Source organism: Mesoplodon mirus (genome assembly GCF_964341445.2).
Source record: "Mesoplodon mirus genome assembly, chromosome: 3".
In the NCBI taxonomy this organism is placed as follows: domain Eukaryota; kingdom Metazoa; phylum Chordata; class Mammalia; order Artiodactyla; family Ziphiidae; genus Mesoplodon; species Mesoplodon mirus.
In genome coordinates, this window is record NC_138978.1 from 47,910,058 (window position 1) to 47,929,013 (window position 18,956).

General features: G+C 56.3%; 1 protein-coding gene across 1 annotated transcript in view; it reads right to left on the reverse strand.

Annotated features, from left to right (window-relative positions):
* LRP8 (LDL receptor related protein 8) overlaps positions 1-18,956 on the reverse strand; it is a gene marked incomplete at both ends in the record, with an annotated part of 77,034 nt that overhangs the window by 31,302 nt on the left and 26,776 nt on the right. Inside the window, 2 exons of the mRNA XM_082612136.1 lie at positions 360-488; positions 8,137-8,259. Coding sequence (XP_082468262.1) covers positions 360-488; positions 8,137-8,259 — 252 coding nt within the window. The remainder of the gene's footprint in view (positions 1-359; positions 489-8,136; positions 8,260-18,956) is intronic.

An 18,956-nucleotide genomic window follows, 5' to 3' on the forward strand; every position in this document is an offset into this window, starting at 1 on the left:
TGGAATGGATGAGCAGATGTCAGGTAGGCATGGTTTAAGAGCGCATGGATTTTGCTGTCCAGACCTGAATTTGAATCTCAGTTCCATCATTCAGCCATGGGCACTTTCCCTCACTTGTCTGAGCCTCAGTTTCCTCACCCACAAATGGGGATGATAATGGCTGTTCGTGAGGTGTTTGTGAGGATGAAAAAGAATGTCTCTGCGAAGTGCCCGGCCATTACTAGTGTCCTGACCGATACCTTTTCCTCTCCACCTGCCAAGCCCCCTGGAGAACCTGGCCCCTCCCCACAAGCGGCCACTGCTCCCCGAGGCTGCCTGACTGTGCTTGGCAAACCCTGGGGACCTGACCCCGGACTCACAGGTGGCACAGCCGGCCTCGTCCACTCCACTCTCGCAGTCCTTCTCCCCATCACAGCGCCACGAAGCAGGCACACACTTGTGGCTGGTGGGTCCACAGCTCAGCTTCTCTGCGGGACACACCTGCTTGGCTGTGGAGACAGACACACGTGCATGGCTTAGCCACGGGGGACACAGGGCATGGTGCCAACCGGTCCTACTGCCTGGCTCCAGCCACCTGGCCTGAGGCCCTGGGAATCCACCAGGGCCTTCCTGCCCCATGTCTCAGTTTCTTCATATGAGAAGAAGCCCCTGTCTTCCCCTAAGACTTCCTGAATCCTATAACTGACCCACTGCCCTGCCTAACACCCTTTCACGGCCCCCTGGCCCCTGGCCCTCAAGGCCCTCCTTGATCCAGCCAACCCCTGCCTGCTTCATCGGCCCGACCTTCCACCCTTCCAAGCCTTCCCTTTAGGCTCCAGCAATGTGGAGCCGCCTTATGCTGTATGAGTCTCTGCCATTTCCAGCTGTGTGCCCTTGGGTGAGATATGCCCCATGTGGGCCTCAGTTTGCCTTCCAGATCAGTGACTCCATGACTGCAGATGTGAAGGGCTCACCAAGGTCCCAACAGCTCCCTCCAAGCCCCCTCCCCTGATGGTGCTGAGCCCGCTGCAGAGATCAGCCGCCGAGTGGCAGGGCCCAGCGGGACCACATAGCTATAATTACTGCAGCTGCAATCAGAGGCTGACTCAATCAGGGGCTCGAAGCCCCGGGGTTGATTCTCAATTTGGAAGAAAGAATGAGAACCCTGATCAGGCCTGGGGATGGCTCTCATCTTGAACGTCTCAGAATGGCCCACGTGACAGACCCAGCTGAGGCAGATACATCTCAGGCCTCCGTGGCTGGCTCCCTCTGCCTTTCAGGGGGTACACGAGGCCGAACTCAGTGGTCTCCAGGATGTGCCAGGCACAGAGCTAGACGCTTCCATTTCATCTTTACAACAACCCAGCAGGGTGAAGATTATGTTGGGGCCTCCAGCACGAAGGTTGAGGCCATGGGCTCTGGGGCTTGGCTGCCTGGGTTCAGGTCGGTCACTCACTGGCTATCTACCTTGGCCAGCAATCCTTATCTCTGTGCCCATAAAGTGGGGACAGTACTATTCCCTAGCCCACAGGATTGTTAGGAACCACAGGATTGTTACGAACACCTACGTTAATGTCTGTAAAGCACTTAGAATGCCCAGCCAGTGCTCACTGATGATACCTACTATTACTCTCCACGTGCAGCAGCTGAGGACTTGTTTGTTCCCTCAGTGAGTAGCTATTGAGCACTGCTGTGTAGCAGACATGGCACCCACCACCAGGTACTAGTCACACAGCTGTAAAGAGCCAAGTGAGGATGCAGTCAGCTGTGTCTGATGCCAGAGACTGGGCACAGTCCACTGCACCCTGCAGGTGGCAGGTTACTGGTGCCTTACCCTCAGTTTTTCTCTCTGATCTCAGACCAGTTTTTCTTCCTCTTACTTCCATAGCTGGGGTGAGAGGCCGCAAGAGATGGAGAAAAGGGCACAGACAAGGTGGGGTTGGGAGCAGGTATCTGAGTCAAGGCCCCCAGACACTACTACGCTGTGGGAGAGGAGGACCTCGGACCCCTAACTGTGGACCCCAAAGTTATCCCTAGGAATACATTTCACAAATATAAGGTGACCTGTTGGGAATACAGGATTCATGGGATTCATTTTACAGAAATTTCCCTTTACAAATACTGTCGTGTAGAGCCCTGGAAAGCACTGACACTCAAAGACCCTTTACAACAGCTTCCTCGGGGCGGTACTGCAGGGTGGTGAGGGGCCTGGGAGTCAGGAGAGGGGCCCAGAGCACCTCCATCACCCACGCACTGCAGGACCCGAGAAAGCACTTCCCGCTCTGGGCCCAGCAGAACACGAGGGGGCTGCAGCGACCAGCATGTCCTGGAGTCCTGACTAAGGGGTGGGTGTGTGAGGGCTGTTAGAAGTGCAGGTTCTTTGGCCCCAGCTCACTCCAGACTGAATCCAAACTTCGAGGGCAGAGCCCAGGCATTTTAGCCAACTCCCCCCGCTTCACCTCCCCTGGTGATTCTCGTGCACCCTATTTGAGAACCCCTGAGTTATCATTCTACAAGTCTAAAAGATATAGGATATTTCATCTCTTAAATTCACTCCCAGAAAAGTGATAGAGGAGGTTCTGTATGTTTGCAAGCCCCTGAGGGAACCATGGGATGGAGGGACAAGGCAGCCACATATCCCTGCGCCAGGCCTTAGGAAACAGAGGAGTTGGCAGGGAGCCACATTTACTGAGCACCTACAGTGGGTCAGGCTGCTCCATTCTGAGGAGCTGATATTTTCCCATGTCATCCTGACCCTCACCCTGCCAGGTAAGCGGGCCCTGCAGGCTGTGAGTGCAAACTCCAGGGGCACCATTCACAAAGATCATCATGTCAGTGGCACCCCTGGAATGGAGTAGGGCAGTGGTCCTGCAGGTAAGCACTCCATTTTACAGATAAGGAAACTGAGGCTCAGAGGGACTAAGTAACTGGCCCAGAATGCACAGCAGTGAGGGGTAGAGTCCCGGTTCCTTGGACTAAAAACCCTGCCCTTTTCCATCAAACCCTTCCTGCTCCTGTGGGTAGAGAAGGGGCCCAGAACCAGCCCCAAACTCTCCGCCCAAAAGCCCAGGTGACTGAAATGGCCCTTGACCTGTCCACACCATCTCTGGGGGCCTGGTTCTGCATACCCCAGTGCAGCAGGCAGCTGCTTGAATTCTGAATGAATATTTATACAGTTAATTGCATAACCTTTCAGCAAGGACAATGATTAAACAATCCGTCTGCTTCCTTTCTTCATAATGAATAAGACATTTGCTGTGTCCCTAAATAGACAGCTCTAATTACAGGCTCTTGAGGATTCAGCAGTGCCTGACACCAGCCCTCCTACCCTCAAAGAGCCAAGGCACCTTCTTGGAATGCCGGGACACAAGAGGCCTTGGAGGTCACACTGAGGAGCAGCCACTGGAGTGACAGGAGGCAGAGGCCCAGAGAGGGGAAGTGACCTGCCCGGCTACTAGATGCTGGGTGCTCCGACTGCTGTCTTTCTTAGAACCTTGCCGTCTCTGTTGGGATGCAGCTGTTCCCCAAAGCAGGACACAGACCTTGCCCCGCGGGTTCCCGGGTGAGGCTTCTCGCCACCCAGCCCTGGGAAGTGAGTCTGGGGACTGTTGATGTGCAGTATCTCCTCACGAGGTGGGTGCTATTATTACCTCTATTTTAGGATGGGGAGAGCAAAGCCCAGAGAGCGAAAGTCATTTGCTCGAAGTCTTGTGGTGAAGGGCAGAGCTGGGCTTCCTCCCCAGGTCCCTCAACTCCAAGTGCACTGCTTAACTTATGGCACTGGACACTGCACGTGAGACAAGTAGGCCCCACCGGTCTCCCGGCAACCCTGGGCTGCAGAGGGGTCACTGGAGGGAGGAGGCTCACTGGACCTTTGCTCAGGCAGAGGCTGCAAGATGGCAGATGGCCGTCTGACGTCCACTTGCAGGATAACTAAAGCTAAAGGCCCCAGGCAGCACGACGCAGGAGACAGAACATGGGTTTGGAGTCGGACAGGCCTGGGTCCAAATCTCATTTACCAACATGAAGGTCCTTCAACAAGCCACTTAACCTCTCTGCACCCTGGCTCCCCTCACCTGAAAAAGGGGTTACATAATCTCCCAGAGTTGGTGGGTGGTTTAAATGAGGAAACATGGAAATCCCTTCACTCAGGGCCTGGAGCAAACTTGGAACTCAGCAAACAGTTGCCCTAGTTTTATTTCATGAAGTGCAGATACAAAGGGCTGGGAGGGCCCTGGTCTCACCTCTGGGGATGCACATTACACATTATTAGAGTCCACACGGCCTGCCATGACGCAGCCTCCACCCCTGAACTGAACACCTCTCCCTCTCTCCACCTCTTGTCCTCTCCTGCCCTCTCTCTCTCCCTCCCTCCTTCTCTCTCTCTCTCTCTCTCTCTCTCTCTCTCTCAGAAACAGATGCTGCGAGGGATGCCTCTGGCCTGCTGTCCAAGTAACCCCAGGTTCTCCGAGGCAGGAGTGACAAGCCCCACTGTCTCTCAGACATCAGGAATCCTCCAAGTCACCAAGGGCCTGAAACTGCACCCCGGAGTAGCCAGAGGCATTTATAAATTCCCAGAGAAGCCTGCACCAGAAATCCAAATCCAATGGTACTTTCTCTAATTCATAAGTTCACAAATTAACAAAAAGGGAAATGTCTGTTGAATAAAAGAATGAAAGTGCTTGACAGCTACTTATTGAGCAAGCACATCTGCAGTGTCAGGTCAAGAGAGGCATAGGGGCAGACAACCTCCACATGGGGACTGCCAGCTCCGAGGGGACCAGAGGCTCAGGCAGTGGGAACTACAGGGTCTAGCTGCTGCCCCAGGAAGCACGACATGGGACGTCCCACTGTGCAGAAGGGGGCAGTTACACCAAGCTTCTTCTCACAGGGTCAGGTGGGTTGGCCTCTAACCTTGCTGGGATCTCATAAAATCTCTGGTCTGATAGGAAGGTACTCTTGGTTAATCTGTGAGGTCCCCTTTTCAGATGGGAAGGCTCTAAGATGCATGAATAAAACCTCATTTTCAATAAGCAGCACCCAGAATTGTAACTCATTCACCTTGAACTAACCTCCCCACCCCCATCCCACGCCCCTCCCAACAGATGCCTGAAGGTGGATCACAAATGGCCCCAGTCAAGTGAGCTATAATTAGAGCTGAAATGCTACTTTCATTAGGCAAATGTCCCCGCTTTCCCACTGTGACTCCTGGCTCAATTTGATAGACACAGAATCCAGAACCAGAAGGAAACAGAGCTGGGAGAAACCCCAGGCAGCTAGGGGCAGATGACATAATGGGGGAACACAAGAAGGGGGACCTGCTCCCAAATTCCTTTCCCTTCCATGCAAACCCCCCTCACTTAGACTATTCTAAGGCTTTAAATTGGGGAGAGGGCCTACAGTCAAAACGTAATCATAAAATAACACTGCCATTTGCTCCAGCACCGACATTTTGTGTGCATTTTTTTCATTTGATCCTCATAACCCCCTGTAAGGTAGGTACCATTAACCCCTTTTGCAGACAAATGAACTGAGGCTCGGGGAGATTGGACAACTTGCCTGAGGTCTCACAGGTTAAAGGACCTAAACCCAAATATATCAGACATCAAACCCACTACCCTTTACTACTGCCTATAATCTTTCTTTGCAGGTGGGCAGGGGGCTCCATCCTGGAAGCTGGCACAGTCCTCAGGAACCTGGTAGGCTGTGGAGGTTGCTATGACAACGCCAATTAAATGGGCAGTGAATTGGCTGCCGGGTTCTCACTTGGTCAGGAGGCTGTGAGCAAGCCTGTTACCAGGTCCTGAGGCTGCGAGCAAGCCTGTTACCAGGTCCTGCTCCCGCAAATTCTGCCTGACCCTCAAGGACCCCCTCTGGCTGCCCTCCCCCAGGCAGCCCTCCCCACCCAAAGACCTTGCCCACCTGTGACCAATGTAACTGTGCATGGCAAGTGGGATCCTGGGCCTTGTGCCCCAGCTGGGTACAGGCAAGGGAGAAAGAGGGCCTCAGAATCCTAAGAGTCCAGGAGTCTTAGAATCACAGTCTTTGGAATTCTGGATGTTAGAAACTAGGGCCCAGAGAGGGGCGGGAAAGTATGCAGGACCTCACAGTGAATCACTGGGAGATCCCAGAAGAGAGCCGGGCCCCCGACCCCCAGGGTGTGGGCTTGGTGGCAGCTCCCACGGAGCCCCCTGTCAAGCCTCAGAGACACTGCGGAGCCTGCCTTTTGTCCTGGAAGGCAGACCAGCCATGAACCACCTGTGTGTCTTGGAAGCAGGCCCTCAGCTTCCCTAAGCCTCCAGTTTTTCCATGGTCAGATAACCATGCTCTACAGCTGAACACGAATCAGGCCTGGGAGGCAGGAGGCGTGAGGCCCGAGGGCACCCGCACAGCAGAAAGTGCTGGGATGGCGAGATGGAGGAAGACAGAGGGAAACGTGGGCAGGGCAGCCGGCAAGAGGGAGGGAGAGGAGGGGCACGCAGGGAAGGGAGGCAGCCCGACAGTGCAGGGCTGGGCAGGAGGGAGATGAAAAGGAGCATCAGTGCAAAGAGACAGAGACCTGGGGAGGAGGGGGAGCACAGCGCTCAGGCAGCAGGACAGACCCCGGGAATCACCCTGATGATGCTCCCCCTCCCATCCCACCTCCAGTGTCCAGGGAAACCGCAGGCATGGGGTCTGGATGACCGAGCTGATTGCCATGGTGGCCACAGCCCCCTGCCCAAACACACACTCTGGGCTGCACAGAGCTCTGCCCTATATTAGCTGGGCAGCCTTGGGCAAGTGGCTGAACCTGTCCCAGCCTCAGTTTCTTTCTGTCTAAACAGATCCACCCCCCCTCCCAAGGTTGCCAGGAGGATGAGTCACAAGTGGGCGTGGCTGGGCTTTGTTCCTCCCGAAGCCAAGCTCAGGACAAAGCACTGGGCTGTCCTTGGGCCCAGACACCTGGGACTGCACCAGCTTTGGCTACTTGGTGGGGTGAGGGAAGAATAGGGCCTGCAGCAAGTCCGGGGAAGGCAGGGCAGCTGTGCACGGAAACGAGGGGGTGCCCTGTCTCAGCCGCGGACGGCTCCTGCTCTCCCTTTCTCTCTCCCTTTCTCTTTCTCTCCCACGGAGACTGGTAGCTCTGTTGCTAGGAGACGGAAACCCAGTTATCACCAGCCGCAGCCCTAGATGGGACGCTGGCCTCCTCTGTCCCCACCTCTGCCTCTGGGGTGACTGTGACCCTTAAGGAAGATCCGGGACTGTGACTCGCAGGTCCCTGCCAGCCACGCCCCCCAACCAGGTCCCCCCCCGCCCCACCCCCTGTCCTCCACGTGCGGGCCCCCACCCCAGCCTTTTATCTCAGGCTCATATTCTGCTGAAGCTCTGCCTCCGGGACCACCCGGTCCTTCCCTGCCCCCGTCTCATCTTCTTTTTAATTTAACAAATGTCACGGAATGACCTGGCGGGTGTAAGTTTGCTTTGAGGATTAGGGCCTGGAAAAGAGAGACAAAGCCTGAGTATGGGAGGCGGGCCTGGGGCTCTGCTCTGGCCCTCGCCTCGCCCCGTTGTCTTCACTGCCATCAGCCTGCCCAGAGCAGAGGACAGAGCTGGGGCCTCAAAGTCCCAGCTGAGTGGCCTTGGGCAAGTCACTCAACCTCTCTGAGCCTCAGTGTCCGCCTCTGCAAAAGTTAGAAAGTGACAGTACCTGCCTCATGAGGCCGCTGTGGGAATTAGACGAATGAAAGCGTACACAGTGCTTAGCACAGTGCCCGCTACACAGTGAATGCTTGCTAAGCACCAGCTGCCATTAGCACTATTAGAATTATGATTAGAGTCCTCAAAAAAAAATAGTGGGGGAGGCCTGGAGGATGTGATCTGGCTACTTCTGGGCAGCAGGGCACAAAGGGGCTGTTTCTAGCTCCTGGAACTACAGGAGCAGGGCCCAACCTGCCAGAGGGCCGGGAAGAAAGTCCAGAAACAGGTCCCCAGACACCAGCAACTAGAGGCACCGGACTGTCAGCCCGGAGCTTGCAAGGGCTCAGCACAAAGTGAGTCTGAGGCTGTGCATGACAGATCACCTCACCCGAGCCTCCCAACCTCCCAACCGGGAAGACCTGATGAGGAAACTGAAGCCCAGAGCCAGGCCCCCTCCCCCAGCCTAGGGGCAACACTCACTGCAAGTGGCCTCGGACTCGTCCGAGCCATCCGGACACTCCTCCTCGCCATCGCACTTCCACCGCTCTCGGATGCAGTGGCCGTCGTCACAGGTGAAGTCGCTGTCCGCACAGGTCTTCTTGGCTGCGGGGCAAGGAGAAGAGCGTGAGGGCCTGGTGGGCACAGGAGGCTTTTCTAGGACATACACTCAGGTGGCTACGGGGTGACCAGAATGTGCTGGTCTGCAAGCTGGACCACGTGACCTCCCATGGCCCCAGGAGGCCACAAGTGCCTCCCTGACCAAGAGGAGAGGACAGGAGAGAAAGGCTTATTCATTCCACACCAGGAGGAGACGGGCAATCCCTGGCCTTGCTCTCTAAGTTCAACAAGGGTGACAGGATCCATCCATCAAGGGAATGCCCATTCCCATCACACCTCTCTCTTCCCCCCAAGTCCAGGCCCACTGTCACAGCCTCCAGGAAGCCTTCCCTGATCACATACGGTAGCTGCCTTAGCCCCTTCAGCCGGTTCTCAGTCCCTTTACCTGCCTTTCCTGCTCCCCACAACCAGATTGAAGTCGAGGCTCCTTCTGCAAGCACCAGGGAGCTGGTGATAATAAATCATAAAAGTAAATGATTGCCTTGTAGCAAGACTGATGAGGTGTGTTTTGTTCAGAGAGAGGGAAAGAGAATCTGTGGGCAAGACATCCAAATCCGTCTCTGCTCCCAAGGCGCTTATGGCCACACAGGGGGTTGGAATCCCAGCTCTGCCCCTTTCTATCTGTGTGACTTTGGGGATGTTACTTAAGCTCTGAGCCTCTGTTTTCTTATCTATATAATGGGGAGAAAGAAACAAAGGGCTCCAAGGAGAAGTAACAAGAAGTTATAATGTATGAAGATCAGGCAGCAGAGACCCTGGCACACAGCAGATGCTCAGTAAGTAGCAGCTATTGCTGTTTTTATGGTCTGAGTCTTAATTAGAAGCAAAGGAAATGGGGTGTTCTGTGCCCTCATAGGGGATGTACACAGCAGGTTGGACTCTCACAGCTGGGAGAAGAACTGGGACAAGAACACAGGGACCAACAGGGTTTACTTTTCTCCCTCCCTGTCCCTCCACCGGCCTGACACTCCCCCAGTGCAGGTATTGCATCAGATTCAGCACAGGACCCAACTCAGGGCAGATTTCAGTGCAGGGCACTGAACCCATCGGAAACGTAGCTGTCCAGCCTCTGCTCCCACCCACACCTCCAGGGCCAGGCTCTCCCTCTCCCCGGGAAGTTCCTTCCCAGTGACCAGCCTTGGGTTATGTAAATCCTCCCACAGGCCCTCTGGCCCGCTCTGGAGCCACATGACTGCTCCCCCTTGAGCAACTTAACAGGGATTTGGGGACAGATGCTAGGTCTCCTGAATCCATTCCATTTCTGCCTTTCTTTTCAATGAAATCCTTGCAGTACATCTGCATTCTAAGCTGAGCTTTCTTCACACTTTCCTTAGAAGAACATCTCTGCCTGTGCAGGGCTGGAAGAAACCAGAGGAATCAGAGTCTACCTACAGATGGGGGCCTGAGACCCAGAGAAAGAAAAGGGCTGGCCCAGGGAAACACAGGAAGGCAGCAACCAGAACGAGCTCACTTGCCTCCCAGTCCAGGACCCCCAAAAAGCCCTTCCTGAGCCCTGCACTGAGGGGTCGACATGGGTGATAAATACCAATGTGGTACTGTCTTTTGGTAAATCACGGCTTATAGTGCATCAGAAAGGAAGTATAGTTATGAACCACGGCACCCGGGGCATTTCCTAATATGAACACCAGAGTGCTCCTTCCACAGGAAGCTCAGCATCCAAAAAAGAAACATATATTCCAGTGCTTTCTTTTTCCTGTTCTAACATTCTCCAAGGGCAGCCTGTGTGCCAGTCTCTGTGCTATAGGCACTTTACCAGGAAACCCCATGACAAAGGGCCTGTTCTGTCCTCACTTGACCTGTGGGGACATTCAGCCTAAGGTCACACCCCGGTGGGAGCAGAGCCACAGCTGGACCTCACAGTCAGACGTCCCTCTTCCCCACACAAAATGCCCAGGGGCATCAGATACGGAAGAAAAGCCCAAGAATAGGTGGGAAGTCCATGGAAGCTTCAGCTCAGCGCTCAGTGAGCTTGTGTCTGTGCCCTGAGCACACTGAGGAGAAGTCCGCCCAGCCTGTCAGCACGAGTGCATGACCAGCAAACCCCAGGAGAGCAAGGCAGGCTTGACAAAGAAGGGGATGGAGGGGCTCCATCGCTGGGCCTCGGCCAGCCAGATGCTCGCCATGGACCCTTCCCTCCCTGGCATCCTGGGAGCCTGGGAGTCAGCTTGGCCTCCCACAGTGTGCCAAGTCCTGACAGGCACTAGGTAAAGAGGCCAGAGCAGCCACAAGCCACATCACAGTCCTGAAGGGCAGCACTGAGGCCAGGAAATGGCAGGCTCGGGTGCATGTCCCATGGTGGTGTTTTGGGGACCAGACCTGTTTCACTGTCATGACCAGTTTGGACATTTTCCACCCTTGCTCTGCCCTGAAACCTTTCACTCAATATCCCAGTGATTCCTCGTAGCTATCCTGGCAGCTGTTGTTAATCCCATTTTACAGAAGAGGAAACTGAGGCTCAAAGAGGTGAGGGTGGTAGGTGGCAGAAGTGGGATTTCAAGTCCATGTGGCAGCTTCCAAAGCTTGGACTCTTTATACTAAGTCCCTTAGCCACCTCAGCATTATGGGGCAAAGAATGAGGACCCCAGAGAGGCAAATGCAGTTGGACTAGATCCCAGGGGCTGCAGGACAAGGCAATGTGGCGGATCCACCACAGACCAGAGGCACCTGCATGAAGGGCTCCCCTGGAATGTGCCCAGAAATGTGCGGTAGAATAAACCTGGGCCTGTGACAACTTATGCTTTGCTAATGGACCACCCTGGGGAAACTGAGGCAGCATGGTCCGCGTCAGGCTGGGGACTAGACTAAACCACCTTGGCGGGCCCTGTATGAAGTGTAACCACGTGGAAGGATTTGGAAGCAGAGCTGAGCCTGAACCCTGGCACGGCCACCTCCTCTCTGGGTGACCCTGGGCAAGTTCCTTCTCTCTCTGGGCAAGTAAGGATGGTGGCTTTCCCAGGCAGCACTGCCACACAAGGTCAAAAGGCAAAAAGGGATCTGAGCAAGCATCCCAGTGTCAGGTTGTGCAGTGTAAAGAGCCCAACAGCCCCTTGTCAAGAGGCTACATCTGCCCCGCCAAGAGATGAGGGCAGGGCAGTCTTTTGAAGCTGTCAGAGCAAACCATGCCAGCCCCCACTCTCCAGGCCTTGGCAGCCTTGGCTCCAGCTTCCAGGGTGATTCCCAAGCTGGGCTCAAGGCCGTGGCTCTCTATTTCCAGGGACTTATGTCCCTCCATGCCAGTCACCCCTTGGACAATTCCCACCTCTGTGAATCCCTGTACTCCACAGCCCAGGAGCAGTACACAGTCATCCAGGATCTGCAACATCATAATCTGGTGCCGTGGCAACAGATGGGCCGCCACAAAGGACTTGGGATTCCTAAGGGCAGTGGGGAGGGGGCAACCCCAGGGCAGAGGGGGAGAGAATGGGAAATCCAGGACAAAAGAAGGGGGAGCTGCTAATTATAACAAGAATGCAGGCCAAGGAAAGCGTCAGACTGCTCACGGTTGATGGAACTCTGTTCTGCCAATTGTGGGCTGTGTGACCTTTTGCAAGTTACACAACTTCTCTGAGCCTCACTTTCTTCACCTACATTCAGGGATAAAATCTCTGCTTCACCACACAGGGTTGTTGTGAGAAGCAAACGGGCTAAGGATGGTGCCAGGACCTTATGAACTGAAAAGCAGAAAGGTGCAAGTTTGCGGCATGTGAAGTCAGCAGCTCCAGCTGCTATGTGTGTGACACTGGGCTCCTCAGCCACATGGGCCTGCCTCCTCATCTGGATATGGAAGTGTGGAGCTGACTGAATCTTCAGCCCTCTGTGCCCAGAGTCTAAGATCTTGTGAAATTGTTATGATCACTCATCACCTCCCAGCTTCCCCGCCCCCAGAAGCATCCTGCCCTGAGACAATGTGCATCCTTCATGCTGTTATTCCCCACCCATGCTCATCCTGCAGCCCCAGTGCAGACAGGAAGCTTCAAAACAAAGATTAGCCAGGACTGCCAGGTGGAGCTGCTCGGTGTGGCTTCGTCTTGGCAATCACAATGCTCTGTCCTGTCAGAGCCGAGGGCTTTGAAGTCCCCTCTGCGGCTCTCCTGTTCTAGAAGCTGAAGCCAGGCCCAGGGAGAAGGGGCTGCTCCAAGGCACAGCACGTGTCTCTGGGAGGGCTGTACCTGAGCCCAGGTATTCTGACCCCCAGTCCCACTGTGTGGCCAGGAAGCCAGGTGAGGGCTACCCAACCATCCCAGGGGTCAGGGAAGGCTTCCTGGAAGAGGGGACTGTGTTCAAGGAAGAGAGGTCATCCAAGCCGTGGGAGTGAGGAGAGCAGAGAAGGGTGTTCCAGGGAGAGGGATAACAGGCCATGGGGTGTGGAGGAGCCAGCAGAATGGCTGTTTGGGGTTGGGGAGGAGGCAAGTGGCAAGGGACCTGGGAGCTCCACTAGGCCAGGGGCCAACTCGCTCCGCCTGGCACCAGGCTGCCCCTCAGAGGCCCAGTGCAGGGACCTGGCTTTCCCTGAGCTCACCTAGGGACTCACCCTGCCCCTGCTAAGCACAGGGCAGCCAACAAAACCCACGGCTCCAAGCTGCCTGGGCCTCCTTCAGGATTTGGTGTGTCCATGCACACGGACCATCAGGCCCTGGCAGAGGAAGAGAGAGGCAGAGGGCAGGACAGAGAGCTGCAGGACCATCCACCCAGATGTTTGGGTGAAGATTTATTATCTTCCCCTTGGAGATTCATGAGGCCCACTGGCTTACTAAGGGCCCTGAGAGGCCTACAGTGAAGATATCAGATTGATTTTGTTTCCTCCAGCACTTCCCAAACTTGCTTAGCCAAGGAATGTCTTTGTTGGATGCCACGTCTATTAATTTCCCAAGAAACAAGTGTCCAATGAACCACACTTGACGAAACACTGCTGTAGTGCCAGCCCCTCAGATCAGAAGATGAGGCCCAGAGAGGGGAAGGACTGGCCTATGGTCACACAGCAGAGGCTGGTACCCAATCTTCTGTCTCTGGGCCAGCTCCACCAAGCCATGAAAAACAGGAGAAGGCATTCCCGGAGTACTTGGAGCAAAGTGAAGCTGAGGGGACTCCACTGGGGAGACCCCAGTCTTAAGAGCAGGGACATGTCTAGAGGCAAGCCCAGGATGGGGTTGGGGGGAATTGATACCAGGCCACAGGGGACAGGGAGATGCGAGAGATGCAGGCATCTGCCTGCAGACAGGTCATGGGCCCCAGGGAACATTCTTTGAGGGCAGAGCAGAGACCCACAGACAGGTTGATTCCAGCTCAACATTGTTGCGGAGCCACCTGAGGCAGGTTCCTTCCCTCCCAGGGCAGTAGAGAGTCTGGAAGAGCAAAGATGTAAACCCTCACCTTGGAGCCCTGTGCACAGAAGTGACTCGTCTGTTCCCACTTCCTCTCTCAGGCTCGGACCAGCACCGAGTGGCCTGGCTCTGGCTCTGCCGCCCAGCCCTAAGGCAGCTGGGCCACTTGTACCCGGGTCGGGGAGATGAAAGAGCTGCTCCCCCCACGGTTACCCTTCTGCAGAGCTCGCCAGGCCCTGGCGTTGCCAAGACGACCACTGCCAGCAGAACGAAGATCCGGGGTGGGGGCAGGGGGCGTGCCAGCCGGCCCCGGCCTACTAACCTGGCAGGCAGATTTAAATGACAGCCCAGGAAGCTACTATTAAACTGTCACCCCAGTCAACGGCACAACAGGCACAACAGACCCGGAGTGTTCTCTGGCTGCAGCAACAACACAGCAGGAGTGAGAGGGGGAGGAGACAGTGGCCCAGAGCAACCTGCATCCCCTCCCGGGAAGCCCCGTCTGTCTGCCTGTCCACCCGCCGGCCAGAGCCACCCTCTCAGGCTGAGGCGGGTCCCGGCCCAGAGCTGTAGCACAGCACAGGGCCTGGAAAACTTTAGTTTTAAGCAGAGGGTTGCTTTTCCTAAGTGAAACCCCAGCATATAAAATAGAGTAAAATGGAGCTGCACTACTGGAAGCAGGGCGAGAGGGGACCCCATCACCCCCTTAGCAGCCTTGGTGGGGCCATGAACAGTCCAGCAGCAGCAGCAGCTCTGGGGTCCAGCAGCACTGGGTTCAAACCGCCCCCGACACAAGATGTTCCTAAAAACCCTCAGTTTAAAGATCCCGTGAGTCTAATACAACATTTAGAATAGATTTTGTGGGTTTACGGTTCTCACTCTCTAAGGACCCAAGTTTTTAAGACTGCACCACCCTGATCCACACACCCTCAGCCTCATGACGGGACTCCAGGACAGTTACTGCATGACACACACATGTCGACAAGTTGTGGACACCCCCCGATCCCATCCTGCAAGGGACTGTGTCCCCGAGTCCACGCTGACAGTCAGACTCGAGGCTCTGGGTGGTGCCAGAAAGGCAACCCGTTCCCACAGTGTCCCGACACCCACGGAGCGCGGTGGGAGGGGCTCAGCTTGTGGCTTTGTGCTGCCCAGCGGGCTCCGGGGCTCAGGCCACCACCATCCATCAGCAGGTGACATCTGAGTCCGCTTTCTCCTCCACCCTCGCATCCCACCTGGGGAGTAAGAGGAAACATAGCAGCAGATGCTGGCGGGGAGGGGTGGGCATGTGAAGGGCTTGAGGCAGAAGATGAAAGAATGAAGGGGGGGTGGTAGGATCACTCTTTGGGGAGGGCGCCTTTACTTTTCAATTGGACAGTGTGGGCTTCCCTGGTGGCGCAGTGGTTGAGAGTCCACCTGCCGATGCAGGGGACACGGGTTCGTGCCCCGGTCCGGGAGGATCCCACATGCCGTGGAGTGGCTGGGCCCGTGAGCCATGGCCGCTGAGCCTGTGCATCCGGAGCGTGTGCTCCGCAACGGGAGAGGCCACAACAGTGAGAGGCCCGCGTACTGCAAAAAAAAAAAAAAAAATCGAACAGTGTTCTCAGCCAGATGTCCACCTGACTCCACACACCAGTGCCTGCCAACATTTCCTTCGTCTCAGCGTCCCCCTCGCACAGAGTCTGATGCCAAGCAGGTGCTCAAAGAATACCTATGGTCCCATACCTCCGACAGACCGTGTGACCTCTTCCCCCTTGGCCTCAGTTTCCTCAGGTGAACATATCTTTAAGGACCCCCTCCAGCTGACATTCTGGGTCTGTGACTCTATGACACAGGTGGGTTGTGCTTCACGGTGCTGCTCCAGGGGACCACTTGGGGCTTCCCACAGCCAAGTCCCTCTTCCAGGCCCTGGCACATCCCAGCTGCTCTCGGACGCTGCCCGACCCCAGCCCCGCTGTCACCAAGGGAGGTCCAAGCCATCACTGGGATATGTGGGACTCCCTGTCTCCACAGGGAAGATGCGCGTCTCCGAGGGACAGACGACAAAGGGTCTTCCTGTCGCAGTGATTTGTGGACGAAGGGGTATTAAGCCAGTGACAGCTGTGAGGGGCTCGGGGGGGGGGAATGGGTGTGGGGGAGAGGTGGATGGGGTCAGCAGGGGTCCCCAGCGGGCGCCTGCACAAGGACCAAGCACCATGCAAGGGGTGCTGCTCAGAGGAGCAGGCAGCATGGAGAGGACGGCCACTCCCTGACCAACTTCCAGGCTCAGGACTGCCCACTCCGGATATGGGACACCCACTTGGCGCTGGGATTTGAGGTTGCAAGGAAACAGCTAGAGGGAAACTCACAGTATCCTCAGGGTAGGAGCCTCCAGAAGGCAGAAGGCGTGGCTAGGACATCCTCCACGACCTCCAGCCAGAGCCCTGCCTGGTTCCCAGACACACACTGTCCCTCCGCTCAGGTGAGAGCACTTGGCTGGCCCCAGTGGGGACTCAGCCTCCTCTGACCTTGGGGACCTTCCTGTCTAACCCCAGGCAGTCACGGCTCCGCCTCCTACGAGCAGACCTCAGAGCCTGCCAAGGACTCCAGCTTCCAGGCCTCGTTCTCCAATCACGAGCCCCAGCGGGAAGAGGGACCGCTCTTCTGCAGCTGAGGGAAAGGCTCCAGGTCTCATTCCAGCCGGGCTCTGCCACCAACAAGCTGGGTAACACCGCCAGGCCTCTCTGGGCTCTGGTGCTTCCACCCCGCTGACTTCGAGTGGGAAACCCAGGGCTCCCTGGACAAAACTCTGCATTGGTGCGTGAGGAGGTCAGGCCACAGGGGCCTGAGAAGCTGCCTCAGTCAGCAGCCTGCGTCGGGTTCGCTAAGGGAGTAGAAGCCGGGTGGCCAGTCGCTCCTACCCAAGCAGCCAGGTGGCATGAAGCAGTGAATGACGGAGTGATGACCCCCACGTGTCTGGGGGAGGGGCAGTCCCTCCTCACCCCCACCCCCCACCCACAGGCAGTAATGGATGCCGCACCCTCTGACCACAAAGCAGCAGCTGGGAAGCAGCCCCACCTAAGTGGAAAATGCAAACGCTTTCACCAATTAGGCTGGTAGGAGAAGCATTTTGAGAGGAGCCCCACTGGGCTATCCTGGTGATAAATGGGCAGCGACACCCTGTTATTGGGAAATCCATCCCCTGGGGCTGGCTGGGCTGCGGCCTCTCTGGGGCACCGTCTCTGGGGCACCCCCTCTGTGCTGACCCTGGGCTTCTTGCCCAGGAGGCTGGTATGGGCTCTCTGCCACCTTCAGCCCCTTGCCGGCCATCCAGGGATCCTTGGCCCACTGGGTGCCCAACAGGAGGCCTGAGGGTTAGGGCACTGCTCTGCAAAGTAGTTGAGGCCTGTGTCTGGGAGGCTGCTGGCTTTTATTTGGAAAGAGGTTAAGACCATTCCACTGCAAACAGGGTTGGCACTGGGCTCTCTCCCACCACTGGCCTGGGGACCTGTCTCTACTGTGTGACCTTGTATAAGTCCTCTGCCTTCCCTGTGCCTGGCTCTCTTCCTCCACGATGGGACTGGATTGGACGAGATGACCTCTAAGTTCCTTTTCTTTTTAGTTATGGTGCTAAAAAGAGGTCCAGAGTGAGGCTGGCAAAGGAAGGGATCTGTGGCTCAGTCCCCAGGCCCTCCTAACCCACCCCTGTGTCTCCAGGTAGGGGGCTGGAAATCCACAGCCAGTAGCCACTGTCCCGCTGAAGGCCTCTCCATCATCAGAAAGCCACCTTTCCTGGTCCTTCTGGGTTCCCATCTCCCCTAGAATCTGACCAAGTGTCTTAGCAGGGTGCTCAGGGACACCTCAGGCTGCCCCGCTAGCTGCTCTCGCCCACCCCTAGCTACCAATGCCTCCACATCCACCCAACGGTCATGGACAAACCGTGGGCTTGCCTACCTGGTGTCCCTACTCGTGCAGCTCTACCTGCAGGAGGTGCTTCTTCATCTTTACCTGGCAAAACTCTCCCCACTCCTCAAGGCCAGTTCAAGCATCAGCTGTTGATGGCGTTTGACAATGCCCTCTACCTCCAACAAGGCCCAAAGGAGTGGAGTTCCTGCCTGGGGCCTGCCAGGGCTCAGACACTAGCAAGCTCGAGTCACCACAGGGTGCTTATTTTGCTGCCATATTTTTGGCAGGTCAGACCTACCTGGACAGTGCCCGCAGCAAGCCTTCCAGGCTGTGCCCACCCTGGCCGTCAGTGCCGAGGTGAAGCTCTGCAGCTTGGCTGGACATCACTCATCTCCCTGTTGACAGCCTGGGAGGCCCCGGGAGGCTCCACCAGACCAGAGTGGGCTCAGTGAGTCATCCCAAGGTTCAGCCAGCCTGTGGAGCTGGCCTCAGGGAGATGCAAACCTTCCCCTCGCACTGTAGCTGGGCCCGTGGCTGTGGGAATGCCCTTCACAGGGCTATTCCGGGGGCATTCTGCAAACCCGGGCCTGGGTTGTGGCGGTGGGGAGCTGGGGAGGAGCCACTGAGTGGTCTGGGTCTCAGAGCCCTGGGCACTTACTCCAGGTTGCCCCTGACTGCTGGGGTGACCTTGGACAAGTCCCTTGCCCTCCCCGTGCTTTGGTCTCCTCATCTAGACATCGGAGGAGAAAGGAGTCAGGTTTTCCATGTGCACCATTCACAGGCCTGCCTTGGTACCCCTCCAGGTGGAGAGTGGAAGGGACAGACAGAGGGCACTCCCGGCGTGCGGGCAGGGCTACATGCCCCGAGCCGGCGCAGTCAGCACCCGCGTCTAGAAGGGGAGGCAGGGGTGCAGCTGGGTGGTGAGGACAGCAGAGCACGTGCATGGCTCAAGGTGGGTGCTCCATGGAGAGGGGGCAAGGGCCCTACAGCAGGGGCCACAAAGCAGCAGCAGCTCAGACGTGGTGAACTGTGGGGCTGTTCTGGGGACAAGGAGAGTCTCTGGCTGGAAACTCAGCGAAGGCCAAAGGAAATCTGGCAGAACTGGGATCCTGAATGAATGCGGTGCTGAGCGGCAGATTCACGACCCCAGCCCCCCGCCCCTCAGTCTGGCTCCTTACAGCAACTCTGTGAGGCAGGGGGCATCACTCCCTTTGAGAGATGAGGAAGCAAAAGCCCTTGAGAGGCAACGGACTGTCCCAAAGTCACAGAGCTCAAGGCAGGACCACAACCCAGGGCATCTTATCCCTAATGCTTGACAAGGAAAGCAAAGGATGAGAGGTGGACCTTCCCTCACAGATATTACAGCCAAGCTGAGGAGACAAGAACTCAGATATAACGGCCGCAACCCAGAACAAGATAAGATAGTCCTGATCAGAATCGAGGGTGGCGAGGTTG